Raw genomic sequence first — 15,422 nt, 5'->3', positions numbered from 1 at the left:
ATTCCTGTGGCTGCTTTTACATGTGCAAAGCTCTACATTGGTAGCATAAGTTGCCCCACACTTGGAGTACATTAGTGGGACAGCAAACGGTGCACCTATCATGGTAACAGTACAGACACGGACCAAATTGGTTCCTCTTCACCCTCCTACACTTGTCTTCTCGATTAGTTATACAGCACAAGCATGCTTTCTTCAATGCATTTAACTTAGAACTGTGTCACCACTTGAGGTCAGCATATCCACAGGACTCAACTGTGAAACCAAAGCAAAGCTGTACTCTGTAAATACATTTTTACAAGCTGGCTATTTTTGCATGTTTTGTTTAAAAAGGAGATCAATGTGGGTACAAATTCTTCTTTCAAAACAGCCAAAGAGAACTTCAGAATCTGCATTATGCAATTCCATTTTCATATTAAGGTAGTGTTGAAGCATGCAGTTGATCCAAAGAACCCCATTATTAGCTACAAAAATCCTTGCCATTTTTTAAAAGTTAACTTGTAATTCCTAAAGAATACTCCCCCTATTGAGTGGCTGTTGTATGCCTTTGTACCCTTTGGATATAGATCATAATGTGTTCAGTCACATGGGCAAGGCTTTACAGTAAATTCTATACAAAAAAAACAACACTCAGTTCTTGGTGACATGTAAACATTAATGTGGACCTCCAATATCCATCATCCACCTTCCAACCAGTACTTCCATCTTTCAGTGATGACTGTGGGGAGAGGAACGGAGAACTAGTATTCTTAGTGCATTGAATAGATTAATCTGCCCTGACACTAAGAAGGGAGGGGAGCACCACCGAGATGAACACAGCCATCCAGGCCCTTCAAAGACTGCTGCAGGCTGTATTTACTTTCCTAGGATGCTCCCATTCATCTGAAAATATCTTATTAAGAACACATCATTTTTCACTGCTCTGAGCCTCTGAAGCTGCACAGGGATGTGCCCAGGTATGATATACCTAGCTTTGGAGTAGGACTTTGTATCTCCAGTCTCCTGCCTGTTCTTGCCTTTATCTCATACGGGTATCACTGACACTTGAATCCCCATGACATCTCCAGCAGTGTGGAGTGGCAAGGAAGAGGGTGGAGCACATTTGTGTAGCAGATACATAGGCCAGCCAAAGAGCTGTAGTTATGCGGATATACTGCGTTTGTTACACTGTGTTGCACAGTGTTGGCCTGCCCTGAGTCCACTGCAGAGAAACAGCATCACTCTTGCTGGATTTTGCAACCTCTTCACCCCACTTCACCCCATTTAACTTTGTTTACTCAGCGTTAAGCTCACAGAACACTCTCATTTCCCATCTTGCCACTGATAATCTCAGTGGCAAAAAGACCCTGATACCCTACTAGAGATAATACTTAAAGAAACACAATGGAAAAGTACAGTATACTGGATCCTTCAACCTGAACACCTTTTTAAAAATGGGCGGAAGATATGGAGTAAGACTCAGTCCATTAGCCAGAAGAACCCCAGGTCTATTCATATCAGAGTCATAGTTAGAAACACACTCCTCTATCATTCAATACAGCTATATCTAACTCATGGAGGACAGCTGGAATGCAGGCAGGTCATGTCCAGTAGCTATTGCCAGCTGTGTAGGGGACAGAGTTAAGGTTTCTTTGTCACATGTCTTTCCACTGCATTTCTTGGTTTTCAAAGGTTTTGCTGAAGGAAACAATATACCACTGAGTGCCCATAATGCTTTGTTAAACATTTCTTTCTTTTTAGCAGTGAACAATTTTGCCATGGAGCTAGCTGCCATTCTTGTCAGCAGTTAGAAACAAAGACGTTCTAGCTTTCTAAAATCAAAGAAGATATTGTTTACAGACTACTGGTTAAGAGCAACAGGAACTTCTTAGTCATACCAGGATTTTGCTAGCCTGTACCCAATAAGTAATATTACCCTCAAAGTATGCAGGGACTTATGCACTATGTTCTTAACATGAGGCTTAAGCAGTAGATATGGTCTTGTGCAGGCCCTATGTATTGGGGAAAATTTGAGCCTGACCCGAGCAGCATCCTGTTTGCAGAGGCAAAGGCCAATACTTTAAATACACAAGAGCTTGTTTTCCAGTTAAATCTGCTTGGACTAATGTGTCATGCCTGCTATGTTTCTGACCTGGACTTTGGAACACATTACATAGAGACAGAACCTCTGCCTATCACTTGGGCCTCTCATGGCAGGGATTAAAACCTAGGGGAGTGGTGCAAGTCTTCTAAAAATGTAACCCTTATTGTCACAGTGTGACTCCCTGGGATACTTGGAGATCTCCCATATGCCAGTAGATTGTATAATTTGTGATAAAAAGATGAATGGGGGCCTATATGCAATTACTTTGTATTCAATAAAAATGGTCAGTTTGTTTTTTCATGCAAAAAAAGTACCTGCTGCGATGTTTGTTGTCTTTGAAGAAGTCTGGTGGCAAGCCAGGATGGAGCTAACTTCTAGGCCTTTACTTTTAATTCAGAGTTTTAACCCTGCCTGAAGGACTGAGGGTATGGCATATATTTATAGCCATTTCCAAAGGGGAGGGATGACTCTTGTTCTAAACTGCAGCAACTGTTATATCCTAACACTTGTGTGTAGACAAGCTGGGAACAACACATCTGTGGTAAAACAGCACCATCTTCAACACTGCTTCATCCATGGTTAAAGTTGGACTGGTTTGCTACATTTGTATTGTACCTGGCTTGTCCACAGGTAACAATTAGAATCTACCAGTTGGCACCCTTCTGAAATGTTTCAAAAGGGGAAACCCTTTTGAAATAGCTCCAAATGTACAGGTGTCCATACCCAACCACTGAAACTTGTAGCTTTGGTTCAGCAATGGTATTTTAAAGTCTTCCCTTCAGCTTCAAGGTTCAGCTTGTTTTATACTCATGATCCTTCACCATGTCAATCCCCATCTTGGGCCCTTTGTTGTGCCCACATCTTGAAGCATACCATTACAATGAGACAGAGAGCTAAGGCCTCCAGGGAAGTTGAGATGTTTGATGGGGAGGACAGAGTTGAGTTGGGAGAAGAGTGGGCTTTGGGTCAATACACCATTCTTTGCACTCACATGAAAATGATCTCTCCTGGTTCAGTCCATATTCCTGGAACAGCTTCCAGGACTGAGTTGCCCATATCCGGAAACTGAAGCAGCAAGGTATCATGAATATAACCAGCCTGCTATACCATCATCTTTGTTTTGCAGGGAAATGGAGAGAAGAGCTGTCCAATAATTGGTGTACAGGCAATCCTCGACTTAAAATGTTTCGAGTTACAACATTTTGCACTTACAACATTTATAAATTGACACCTTGTTTGAACTTTATGATGTCAGTTTTGACTTTACAACGCTTGATCCGATGCCATGTCATGGCAGCAAACAAATTCACTGCATTGCTCATCTCCCTGGAGAACATCTGTCCAAACCTCCTTGGACACTTTCTTTAAGAAAGCAGACAAGACTCCAGAAAAACCTACAGCCAAGACTCCTGAGAAGACACCAGCCAAGAACGCTTCAAAAAGTCCAACCACGAGCCTTTCAAAAAGTCCAGCAAAGTCACCTCAAAGAAGTGGGCTTGGCCTGCAAGGCCTTAACCATATGAGTGGCCCTTCTCTGGACCCTCTCCAAGAGGGATGTGGATAACCTGGAGAGGGTCTAGAGAAGGGCCACTTGTATGATTAAGGGCTTTCAGGCCAAGCCCTATGAGGAGAGACTAGGGCACCTGGACCTCTTCAGCCTCCGCAAGAGAAGGTTGAGAGGCGACCTTGTGGCTGCCTATAAATTCATCATGGGGGCGCAAAGGGGAATTGGTGAGGCTGTACTCACCAAGGCATCCCTGGGGGTCACAAGCTGCCTAGGCAGGGGGTCGGACTCGATGATCTATTGAGGTCCCTTCCGACCCTAACATCTATGAATCTATGACTCTATGAATAAGTTCTTCCAAATCAATATGATTTCTATTTACAATATAAGTATATTTTGTAGCTATATTACTCATCTATAATTGATTGAGTACAAAATTCTGGGGTATTTTTGGTGAAAATAGGGTATCGGGGCTTGGTTCAGGAACCAATCCCCCATTTATAACATTGTTTCTTATGAGAAAATTGGTTCCGAGTTGCAACATTTTGACTTAAGACGATGTTTTCAGGAACTAGTTGTGTTGTAAGTCCAAGGACTGCCTGTATTGACTCCAAGCCCATTCCTCTCCCAATTTATCCCTCTCCTTCCCATCAAAAATCTTAGCTTCTCTGGAGGCCTTAGCTCTCTGGCTTATTGGAAAACTCTCACACAAGTTTCCCCAAATCCTACTCCCTTTCACACAATGGAAGCATAACCAAAGCAGAAGGGTGGTCTACTGAGTGATTTGCCCCACATTTTTTTAATAATGAGATAACAGGAACTGTGTAAGAGGTAGGATACTCAGGCTTTTGCCAGATGTTTGATTCAATACCACAAGTTGCTCTGAGTAAAAGCTTAGCATGTAGGTGTAATATTATACCTTATTATACATCCATTCATAGCATCTGTGTCCAGTGGGGCTTCCCCACATAGCTGGGGCTGACCAGGAGCTGTCCCACTTTTGAAGCATATCCCAGCCAGCCCCTGGTTGGGTGGGAAATCCCCAAGCAGCTAGGAGTAGCTCCTGTGGGGAGACAGGAGTGGAGCAGCACTGGGGTGGTGGGAGGGCAAAGAGCTAGCCTGTCCCAGTGCTACTCAGTTCCCAGCTCCTGTGGGGCACCAGGAGCTGAGCAATTCCAGGACTGGGGGAGCTCCCTGTCCCTCTTGGACCCCTGATATTGGGGCTGACATGGAGCAGATTTGCTGTCCCAACTGTGTAACAACTGGATAGTGTTGATAACATCATATAAAAATGACTTTCCCATTAATAAACTCTGAGAGCTCATAAGAACCTGCTTTAAAGTAGCACCATCTTGCAGCCACTTGTCAATAGAAGTCTTGGTATTCCCCTCAGTGAGCGCATGGCTGGGCTTTATGTCCAGACACCTATTCATCACTTGTTTAATGTCCACTCTTAACCAGGCTATGACTATTTGTTCACATTTGGATGACTGCCGATATTTAAAAAAATCTGCCGGTTTACGTAGGGTAAGCTGTGCGCGCTATATTGATTGCCGTTGTTCTTGAAACTGTTCCAACTTCGCTGAGAGAGATTGTGCAAAATGTTAACTGTAGGTAAACACTTGGATTTTGATTGTAGCGGTTTCCTCTCCTTTGTTTTCTGTCTAGCACTAGGGTTTCTGGTAGGATTTGCTCCTGGTGGGCAAAATGGGACTCAATACCACAGTACTTTCGCAGTGGTAGGGTTGGACGGCTCTGCTGCACAGTTGTTGCATGATGGGGAAACACAACTTTATTGACTCCAACATCTGCAGGATAAAATTGGCCTTGGGAAATGATTTTTGGATTTTTAAGTAGAATCCAAATTAAGCAGAAAGCCAAATCATTTAAACATAGCCATGAATGATTGATATTTCCATTCCAAACACATTCATTTAATGCACCTGCCTGGTCTTCTGAGATTGTCCTTGCATGTTCATCTGTTAAAATGGCATTTTGCCCACTCATGAAGTGGCATGTCAGTTAGAGAAGGCTATAAATGTCAGCTAATAAAATACAGTAAGTGTGTTTTTCCTGCAGGATGTCCTTGCACCGTGACAGCATGGCCACCCTCTTGTTCATACCTGTTCATGCTTTCATGACAGCTCTACTTCAGCTGAAACAATTTGACTGAAACTCTGTGAGTGGACACAGAGAGATTTCTTTTGCCCTGTGCCTTGCTGCAGGTCTCCTTTGAGTGCAACAACCCAATTCTCAATATTTTTACTGAATATAAAAACTAGAAAAAATGAAATTTTGAAGATGGGGAATAATATTAATAAACAAGAAAGCCCTATGGTTACTGTTAAAGATCCAGAGATCCTAAATGATTTATCAGGGTAGCATGGTTAAGGCATATTGTTTTTTGTATCCAAAGGGCTACACATGAGTAATGTGGCTACCATCACATTTGGTTGCCTTTAAACCCATATCCCAGCCTGAACAACTAGGTCCCCCTTATGACCCAGCTGATTCATGTTTCAAAGGTCAAAACATAGTTTCATCTCTTTATAGGGGCTCCATCATCTTGGTATGCAATTCATTGCTTTTAAATGCCTTTGAGCTTGGAAACAGAAACCAATAAACGTACAATACATAAATACAGAGAAAGAGAGAGAGACCCTGAATGTTGAGAACCAGTGGCTAATCATAGACCTGATTAAAAAAGCTAATTTATGTTAAGCTGGAAAATAGAGATATATATATTTTTAATTAGCTCTGTGACAGCCACTGGTGCTCAACATGCAAGGTCTCTAAGCCTAGGTTTCTTGCTTGTAGCTCCAGAGACGAGAACTTGTTCTGGATTTGTGCCCGAGCTGACCAAGCTGTAAGTGGGTACCTGGCTGCTCCATGTGGGGAGTCAAGGGAGGCACATGTGATGCTAGCCACATCACTCCCGTGACATAAAGCACATGAAACATGTCAGTCAGCTGTATGGTAGGGCATTACATCTTCCATATCTTTTGGCATTTGGCCATATATACTTTTGCAAACTTTTTTACTAAATAAATACAGACAACATTTAATTTTGTTGGTACACATAAAACAATACTGCATTTTTAATAGGCTTACCTAAAACACATCCACATTCATATTAAATTGCCCAATGATTGTCCACCATCCATTCAAGAATGTGACATGGAAAACAGTGGTAAAGATAAAATCGTTCCAAATAGGAAATACGAAAGAATACAACAGTCTTCAGCAGAACCTTAAAGGAAGATATCACCTCTGGAAAATACATATATAGGGCACACATGCACTTCATAGACTAACCAAAATAGATATATAGCACAAGTTTTCATGAGCTGTAGCTTCATGAAGTGCAAGCTTGTGCTATACCCATACCCATCTACTTTGGTTAGTCTATACAGTGCAGCAGATTATGGTATGTGATGCTGCCATGGCTACATGCTCCTTCCACTTTCTCCAGCTTCAGGAAAGCCCCTTGATGTGTGTTCAGCAGAGCCTTCACCTTATTACATTGGCCACGTGACTGGCATTTGGCATGTGCTGAGTGGGATATTCTTACAGAGCCACTTACTAGCACATGTATATGTGTTTTAGAAACATCCTAACAGCCAAATGGAGAATCAAGATGGAGTTTACCTTGAGGGTTTAGAAATGCTCTCCTTAGTCTCACAAATGGCCAAGACCTTTTAAAAAAAAAAAATGCTATTTATGCATGTATTTTGAATCAATGGCTCAAGTATCATCTGTTCCCAATTGAAGTACAGCTGGAGAGGGTTTATCAATAATTCCCCTGTAGATGACATCATTAAGCAGGAACCCAAAGTGAAATCTTTCTCATCTAATCAGCACTGTTTTTAAAGTGCAAGTGTGCAGACCGAAAACCTTCTACCAGCTCATGAGAAAGCTCTCAGAAGAAACAAGGCACTAGAAAGAAACTATAGCAGAAAATAATCAGGAAACTGAATTTTATTTTTGAATCAAAGGCCTGCATAGAATATAACACTAAACAAATCTCAGGGAGTTACCATTTATTTCATAAATCTATGCAGCCAACGCTGGAACTTTGACACTTTCGTATACACGCCATATTTCCCTTTCTTTGCGCACCCTTCTCCCCAGCTGACGATGCCAGTAATAAAATATGTATTCTTGTATTTTGTTACATGTGGTCCTCCACTGTCTCCCTGACACGCATCTTTAGCCTCTGTATTATAGCCAGCACAGAACATGTTTTCTGTGATCTTAAAGCTACTGGAAAGCTTGCAAGTATTTCTATCTACATAAGGGACTTCAAGTACTTTAAGTCTTTCAGATAGTCGTCCATTTTCATAGAGGCGTCCAAAACCACTAACAGTTCCAGATTTCTGATTCATCAGAATATCATTAGCAAAGTCTGCATTGGGGAGGCAGGCAGGGAATACATATGGAGAAAACGTTATAGGTTCCTTTAATTTTAAAATGGCTATGTCATAATCGTAGGTGGCTGGAACAAATTTAGAATGTACAAATATTTTTTCCACTCTGTATGTTGCTTCATTCACTTCTTCCTTTTTTCTGTCCACTTTCCCTGTGTGGGAGCATTAAAAATACAATTAAATATGAACACTGCACAAGACATCTAAATAGTATTTTGAAAAACCATAGGACTAACATACCCAGGCTTTGCATCTGCCAGGTGTGCAAATTGGATGGACACTGCTCCCATAGTATTTTATGCCCACATTGGACATAGACAAATACCAAATCTGCTGAGCAATGATGACTTTAGAGTTAAATTGGAATAGTGTTTAGAAATTTAATATAATCATTTTTAGTTGCATAATTCTCTTATGCAATGCTCTGGGTGTTCTAAGAGTACAAAGAAAAAAAACCCTGGTCCTTTATAGGTGCATCTTCAAAAATAATGCAAAAATGTTGCTTCTTTGCATTTTGAAGTTCCCTAGCACTGTATATATTGGTGCAAAAAACAAGTTTTAGCCTTTCTGAAGAGGCATTAATTTTAATTTGGGAACTGGATGGGGTTGAGGTTCATATATACTATCTGATGAGGTGTTGCTTTCTCTGTCAAAGCTAAGCACACAGCTTTCACAAGACTCCGCAACCCTGCTCAACGACCTGGGAGGAGCTCATCTCTCAAGTTGGTATCTATAACAAGTGGGCGTCCCGGGGACGGTCTGAACGTAAGCCCACCCACTTGCTTCCGGACAAGGCACCTGCCTACCTCTCCTGCCACGCTTTTATATTAATACTTTAAAAAGATGTCACTAAGGTGGGAGGCTACCCATTTACTTGCCCTGATGACAAGGGCCTATGCACATGGCTCCAACCAACCCTTACTGTGTCCATGCCTTGCAGATGTTTCATGGCCTAACACCCAACCTTCTCAACTTCTAATATATTCTTTGGGCTCCAAGCCCCACCCTAGGCCTCCAAGCCTGCACCATGGGATCAGGGCTCCAAGCCCTGTCCTATCCCCGCTGGGCCATAACCCCTTATCCTTTTGCCCAGGAGCTTTGCTAGTAGCTTCCCAAGGCTCACGGCCCCACCACTCTGAAGCCTCACTCCCAGCTCCCTATAACAGCCTCAGTGGTCATGGTGAGCCTGGGTGCTGCTCCAGGACCCTCCACCTGAGATGGGCCCTGCCTCATAACTCCTGTGAATCTGGGCTCCCCCTGCTTGGTCTCAATACCCACCAGGGATGTGGGAGCTGGGCAGATAAGGCAGCCCATAATTGCCTTTCACTGGGGGGGGTGACTAGCTTGGCATTTCTGGGGAACTGCCCCACCATGGGCAGCACCACCAGGCCATCCTTCCCCAGCAGGATGCAGTTTTCTGTCGTACCCAGACAAGGAGCCTCCAGCCTTCCCCATAGCTCTTCCCTTACCTCCAAGGTGTACAGAGCAGCAGTTTAGTTGGTAGTGTCTCTCCAGATGCTGGCAGCAGATTGCTGGCTTGTTGTTCAGGGCCCAGGTCTTATAAGGAAACATCTGGGCCCTGTCCTCCAACCAGGCAGTTGTGCCTGACTAGTGATTGCTAGCAGCTGCAGGCTGCCTTCCTGCTGCCCATGCCCCTGTGAGTAACAGAGCACTCTGTGCTCTGCTCCAGTATCATCTACTCATGGTTGAGGGTCTGACCAGAATATTGCCTCACCAATGAAAAACTAGAGATTTATATAAAAGATATTTACAGGAGGACAGCTTAGGGAAGCAGTGGAAAAGATGCAAGGAGAACACACATTATGAAAGCATGTCAATCCCCTTAGTCCCTGGGTGGATGGCTCTTTTCCCCCCCAAGTCAAGTGACTTCAACTCGCTATAGCTAAATCCTGCTTCCGGTCATACAGCTGAACTTTCCTGAGGGTTTCTGGGTAGACAAGGCCTTATGTTTCAGATTTTCTGGCTGGTAGTGAGGGTGAGCGTTCTGAAAAAACAATATTCTCAAGGGTAGGTGAGTCCAAGAGAAATTAGTCTTAATTACTTCTGTGTAGCCCACCAACAAGAGAAGGAAACATTGACAGGAACTATAACGAGAGCGAGTCCTGTAGTTTGATGTTACTAGCAGAGGGACAGGTTGATGCAACAGTGAAAGCTGACAAGGAAAAAGGTATGGGAAAGAGATAGAACTAATGCAATATGCTTTTCTAAGAGAATCTGTCAGTAATACATATTCTTACATTAAAGGGGTAAAATAATAGCAAGCACTTACCAACCACTACTTCAATTGATTTGGACTGGTTTATGCAGTGAGCTGCTGTGAGTATATAATTTTCATTAAAAATTGTCCCACCACAGAAGCCGTCCTTTTGTTCATTTAAAAGAAGAGCCTGCAAGGAGAGAAAGATATATATATATTACACACACACACATCAGGGGACCAATTTAAAGGTCCAAATTGATTCAAAGCTCTCCAAATCTTTGGAAGAGATTCAGAGAGCTTTGCTGATTCAGGCAGTCTCCGGTGGCTGCAGCAGGGAGCTGCAGCTGACTCTGAGCTGCTGGGGGCAGGGGGGGGGGGCTGGGGGAGGGGCCCATGGGGGGAACCCTTGCCAGGCCCTGCAGCTTCCCCGCTCCTCCAGGCTCTCCAGCCCCTACCCACCCCCTCAGTGCCCCCATGGCTGCCCTGCCTGCCCCAGCTCCTTGTACTTGAAAAAAGCCCTGATGCTCACTGGGTGCTGCCAGGTGTGTGGGGGGGTGACCCCTGCTGCCCCCCACTTTCCCACACTGCATGGGGGGTTTGCTACGAGTCCCCCGACTCCCCTCCGCTCCCCCAGCCCTGCCATGGGTGCCCTGCCCAGTTCACCTCTGGCCCTTTAAGAAAAAGCAAACCGAGAAAAGCCCTGGGACTCACTGCTCCTGCTGGTGGCGGGCGATCCCATACCCCTCTGCCAGCCCAGCAATGGCTGCCCTGCCTGCCCCAGCTCCTGGCACTTGGGGAAAAAAAAGCCCCCACGGATGCCCCCCCCGGGCCAGCTCCGGCCCTTTAAGGAAAAAAACAAACCAAAAAAACCCTGGGACTCACCACTCCTGCCAGCAGGGGACGATCCCTGCTGCCCCACACTGCCCCACTCCAGGTTGGGGGGCTCCGTATGAGCCCTCTGAAGCCCTAAGGTCGCTGTAGGAGCAGTGAATTCTGGGGCTTTTTCGGGTTTTTTTCAAGGGCTGGCGCTGACCTGGGCAGGGCACCTGTGGGGGGGCTGGCGGGGGTCAGGGGGCTCGTGGCAGAGCCCTCTATGCAGTGTGGGGCAATGGGGGACAGCAGGGCCCACTCCAGGTTGGGGGGCTCCGTATGAGCCCTCTGAAGCCCTAAGGTCGCTGTAGGAGCAGTGAATTCTGGGGCTTTTTCGGGTTTTTTTCAAGGGCTGGCGCTGACCTGGGCAGGGCACCTGTGGGGGGGCTGGCGGGGGTCAGGGGGCTCGTGGCAGAGCCCTCTATGCAGTGTGGGGCAATGGGGGACAGCAGGGATTGTCCCCCCCACCCAGCAGCACCCGGTGAGCACTGGGGCTTTATTTTAAAATACCAGGAGCTGGGGCAGGTGGGGCAGCCCGGGGGGGCTGGCAGAGTCCTCAAAAAGTCAAGACACTTTTTGAGGATTGCCAGGGTATGTGACTGTACCACCTCTGGCGGGAGTCTGTTCCAGTCTCTTGGCACTTGAATTATAAAGAAGTTTTTCCTTATGTGCAATATGAAGCACTCTCCTATCAATTTGTGCCCATTGTTTCTTGTCTTCCCCTGTGGGGCCTTGGTGAACAGATGCTCCCCCAAGCCCTGATGTACACCCCTTATATACTTATAGGCTGCCACCAAGTCCCTTCTAAGTCTTCTCTTCTCCAGGCTGAACAGTTCCATGTCTTTCAGCCTCTCCTCGTATGACCTGCTCTCCAGACCTCTAATCATATGTGTGGCCCGCTTTTGGACTCTCTCAAGCTTCTCCACACCTTCCTGAAGTGCAGTGCCCAGAACTGGATGCTGTGGTCTCAGCAAGGCCAAGTAGAGCGGGAGGATGACACCCTTATCTTGCTTGAGATGCATCAGTAGATGTATGACAGTGTTTGATTTGCTCTACCAGCTACGGCATCGCATTGGTGGCTCATGTTCATTCTGTGGTCTGTTACGACCCCCAGGTCTCTTTCAGTTGTGGTGCTGGCAAGCATAGCACTGCCAAGCCTGTAAGTATGTTGAGGATTATTTCTCCCCATGGAGCACTTTACATTTCTCCATGTTAAACATTATCAGGTTATGATCTGCCCACCTCTCAAGCCTGTCCAGGTCAGCCTGTATTCCCAGCCTGTCCTCGAGCGTGACTGCGCTCCCCCATAATTTGGTGTTGTCTGTGAACTTTGCCAGTATGCTTTTAATACATGAATCCAAGTAATTGATGAAGTATGTTTTTAACACCCAAATCCTTTTTGTATAACATCTATAATAGCACTAGCCCAGCAAGAGGAGACTAGGTTCTCGGCTCTCCTCCACACGAGAGGACTCAAATCCTCACCTCCTAGGAGAGTGTGCCTCCTCACCTATCAAGTTTGGACCAGAGTGCACAAAGAAGACGTGTGGCTTTAGAACTGCCAGAAACAGAGGCGGCACAAGGGGGCATGACACCCTATCCTATTAGTTATGGTACCCAGCAGAGAGAGGATGGGCCAATATGAGCTGAGAGTCCTGTTTGGTTGCAGCATTTGGTACCACTGTCTGACCTGGTACTAGACATGTAATATACTCTAAGGCCATGATTTGCAAAATGTATTCCAGACTGCATGTCTAATGTATGTGTACAATCACCACTACTGTATATGCAAATATGCAAACCACAAATGGCTCAGTAGATGGGCAAACTTGTTGATGCCTGAACAAAAGTTCAGCCATTATACATGTAAACAATTGTGCAATCAAACATTTTTGGACATTCATGACCAGGGATCCTGGTTTTCTCTGATAAAAAAACCCAACCCAATATTTGGATTAAAAAAGTAACCCCAAATCCATATTTTACCATGATTAAAATGGACCACCACACACACACACACACACACACACACATACATATATATGTGGTGATATATTAGTGGTTCATTTTAATCATGGAAAATGTGGATTGGGGGTTACTTTTTTAAACTGAAAATTGGGGATTTTTTTAAATCGGAGAAAACCAGGATCCCTGGTCAGGACCTACACACCCACTGGACAGAACAGTATGTCTATCTACACAGAAGATGCAAAAATATATATATTTACCTGCCAGGGGCATTCACCAGGCCGACAGTCATCACCACCCACGATCCTGGTGTCCACTTCTGGATCCCCACCCTTGCCATCTGTTTCATTCAGAGGATGGTGGGTTGGACTTTCTGTAAATGCTGTGATGTTCTCCTCAAATGTTACATAGCTGTTATTCAGTTCAGGGGATTTGCCATCTTGGTCACTGGTAATGTCGCTAATGTTATGATGAAATGAAATCACGGACCTTCGACTTACTTTTTTTATATAAACTCTACCACAGGGGTAAGGAACTGTAAGGACAAACAAAGGAAGTTAGTATTTTATGTCCAAATAATATTTGATGCTCTAATAACTACAATCACCTCAGAACTGCTAGAGTTAATGGACAGAAACCTCAGAATGTGAATTACCCTTTTTCTTAACTTCCTCTGAAAAGATGGTATGGATTTTTTTAACATAAACAATTCACTTGATTTGTTCTTTCCTTGAGAAAGTGAGCCTTCATGAGCAACCTGAGTAAAGAAATGTGTGCCAAGTTTAAAGAAAAGTATAAGAAAGCAGGCATCGCTACCAACCTTTGAAATTTTCTCTTCTTTCTCTAAGAACGTGCACTACATGCCTTTGCATTGTCCTTAATCACCGATTCATTTACCCAGTTATTTTGTGGTAAGTTCCACAAGTCTTTAAGCACTAACAAAAGATTGGCAGGTACTGAAGAGCATTTTACCAGACTGGACAAAAATAATAGCATTTTTGACATTTTGAGTTTTGTCCATGGTGTTCAAATTCTACAGAAGCAGCAGGGAACAAGCAATTTCATTAGAAGCATATTTTTAATATGTTTAAGTGTTTTCTTTTATTGCTTAAATTCTAATTATTGTGTGGCAGCTATTTAAAAAAGTTGCCTTATATGAGTATCTATTCAAAAGGTTATACTTACAAATTAGAAATTTACATATAGAAATCATATATTTCAACGCACTCCTCTACTTTAAAGGATGATGAAACATGCATTGCATTTAAGTAAAATATGGTGTTTTAAATTGAATATCAATGTATAAGTCTATAAGTCAGCGGTAGGCAATGTTTTTTGGCCGGAGTGCCGAAAAACACCACAACGCCTACCTTGGAAGGTGCTGGAGTGCCGGCATGCCAGAAAAGCAAAATGAGGGCAGGGGATACATGGCAGGATGCCCTGCTTGTGCCCCTTGCCCCCCGCCCAAAGACCCTGCCCCCAAGCCCTGCTGCCCCTTCCCCACCCCCCAGGCTCTGTGGCTGTCAGCAGCTACCCTGGCTATGGGTAGCTGCTGGAGCCCGGGCTGCTCCCAGCAGGGCTTGCAGTGTCCCAGCTGCCTGCTAGAAGCAGCCTGGGTTCCCGGCTGGCAGCAGCTTCCCAGAGCTGGGGCCAGCTGCAGTCGGGAGGCTCCAAACAGCTGGGCCGGGCTCCGGAGCCCCAGCATCAGCTCTGTACCAGCACATGCACCTGTGCCTCGGAGCAGGCAATGGGGGAGGGGCCTGAGGCAGCGCAGCCCTGGTCTCTGCCCTGCTCCTGGCACAGAGCTGATGACTGGGCTCTGGAGCCCAGCGTAGCTGTTTATAGCCAGCCTGGACTCTGGGCAGCTGCAGCAAGCAGTGGGCAGGCTGCAAACAGCTGCGCCGGGCTCCACAGCTCTGGCATCAGCTCCATGCTGGTAGAGACTGCGCATGCACCTCGGGGCAGACAGTGGGGCAGCACACCCCACCCCAAGGTGCCCATGCAGTTGGCACCAGCACAGGGCTGATGCTGGAGTTGTGGAGCCGGCGCATCTGTTTGCAGCCTGCCTGCTGCTTGCTGCAGCTGCCCAGAGCCCGGGCTGGCTACAAACAGCTGCACCAGGCTCCGGAGCCCAGTCACCAGCTCTGTGATGGCGGTGGGGCAGAGACCGTGGCTGCACTGCCTCAAGCCCCTCTCCTACTGCCCACTCCGAGGTGCGCCTGCACGTGCTGGTACAGAGTTGATGCCTGGGCTCCGGAGCTCGGCGCAGCTGTTTGGGGCCTCCTGGCTGCAGCCAGCCCCAGTTCTGGGTATCTGCAGCCAGGCGGGAGCCTCAGCCGCCCCCAACACGGA

General features: G+C 45.5%; 1 protein-coding gene across 1 annotated transcript in view; it reads right to left on the bottom strand.

Moving 5' to 3' along the window:
- Positions 1-7,547: 7,547 nt before the first annotated feature.
- Positions 7,548-15,422, bottom strand: part of F10 (coagulation factor X) — a 23,364-nt gene continuing 15,489 nt past the window's right edge. Inside the window, exons 6-8 of the mRNA XM_006017245.3 lie at positions 13,331-13,605; positions 10,302-10,419; positions 7,548-8,163 (exon numbers count right to left, since the gene is read on the bottom strand). Coding sequence (XP_006017307.1) covers positions 7,625-8,163; positions 10,302-10,419; positions 13,331-13,605 — 932 coding nt within the window. The 3' untranslated portion in view covers positions 7,548-7,624. The remainder of the gene's footprint in view (positions 8,164-10,301; positions 10,420-13,330; positions 13,606-15,422) is intronic.

This window comes from Alligator sinensis, unplaced genomic scaffold (genome assembly GCF_000455745.1).
Source record: "Alligator sinensis unplaced genomic scaffold, ASM45574v1 scaffold288_1, whole genome shotgun sequence".
NCBI lineage: Eukaryota > Metazoa > Chordata > Crocodylia > Alligatoridae > Alligator > Alligator sinensis.
Note: the sequence above shows the minus strand (reverse complement) of the source record. Positions and strands in the feature narration are given on the sequence as shown.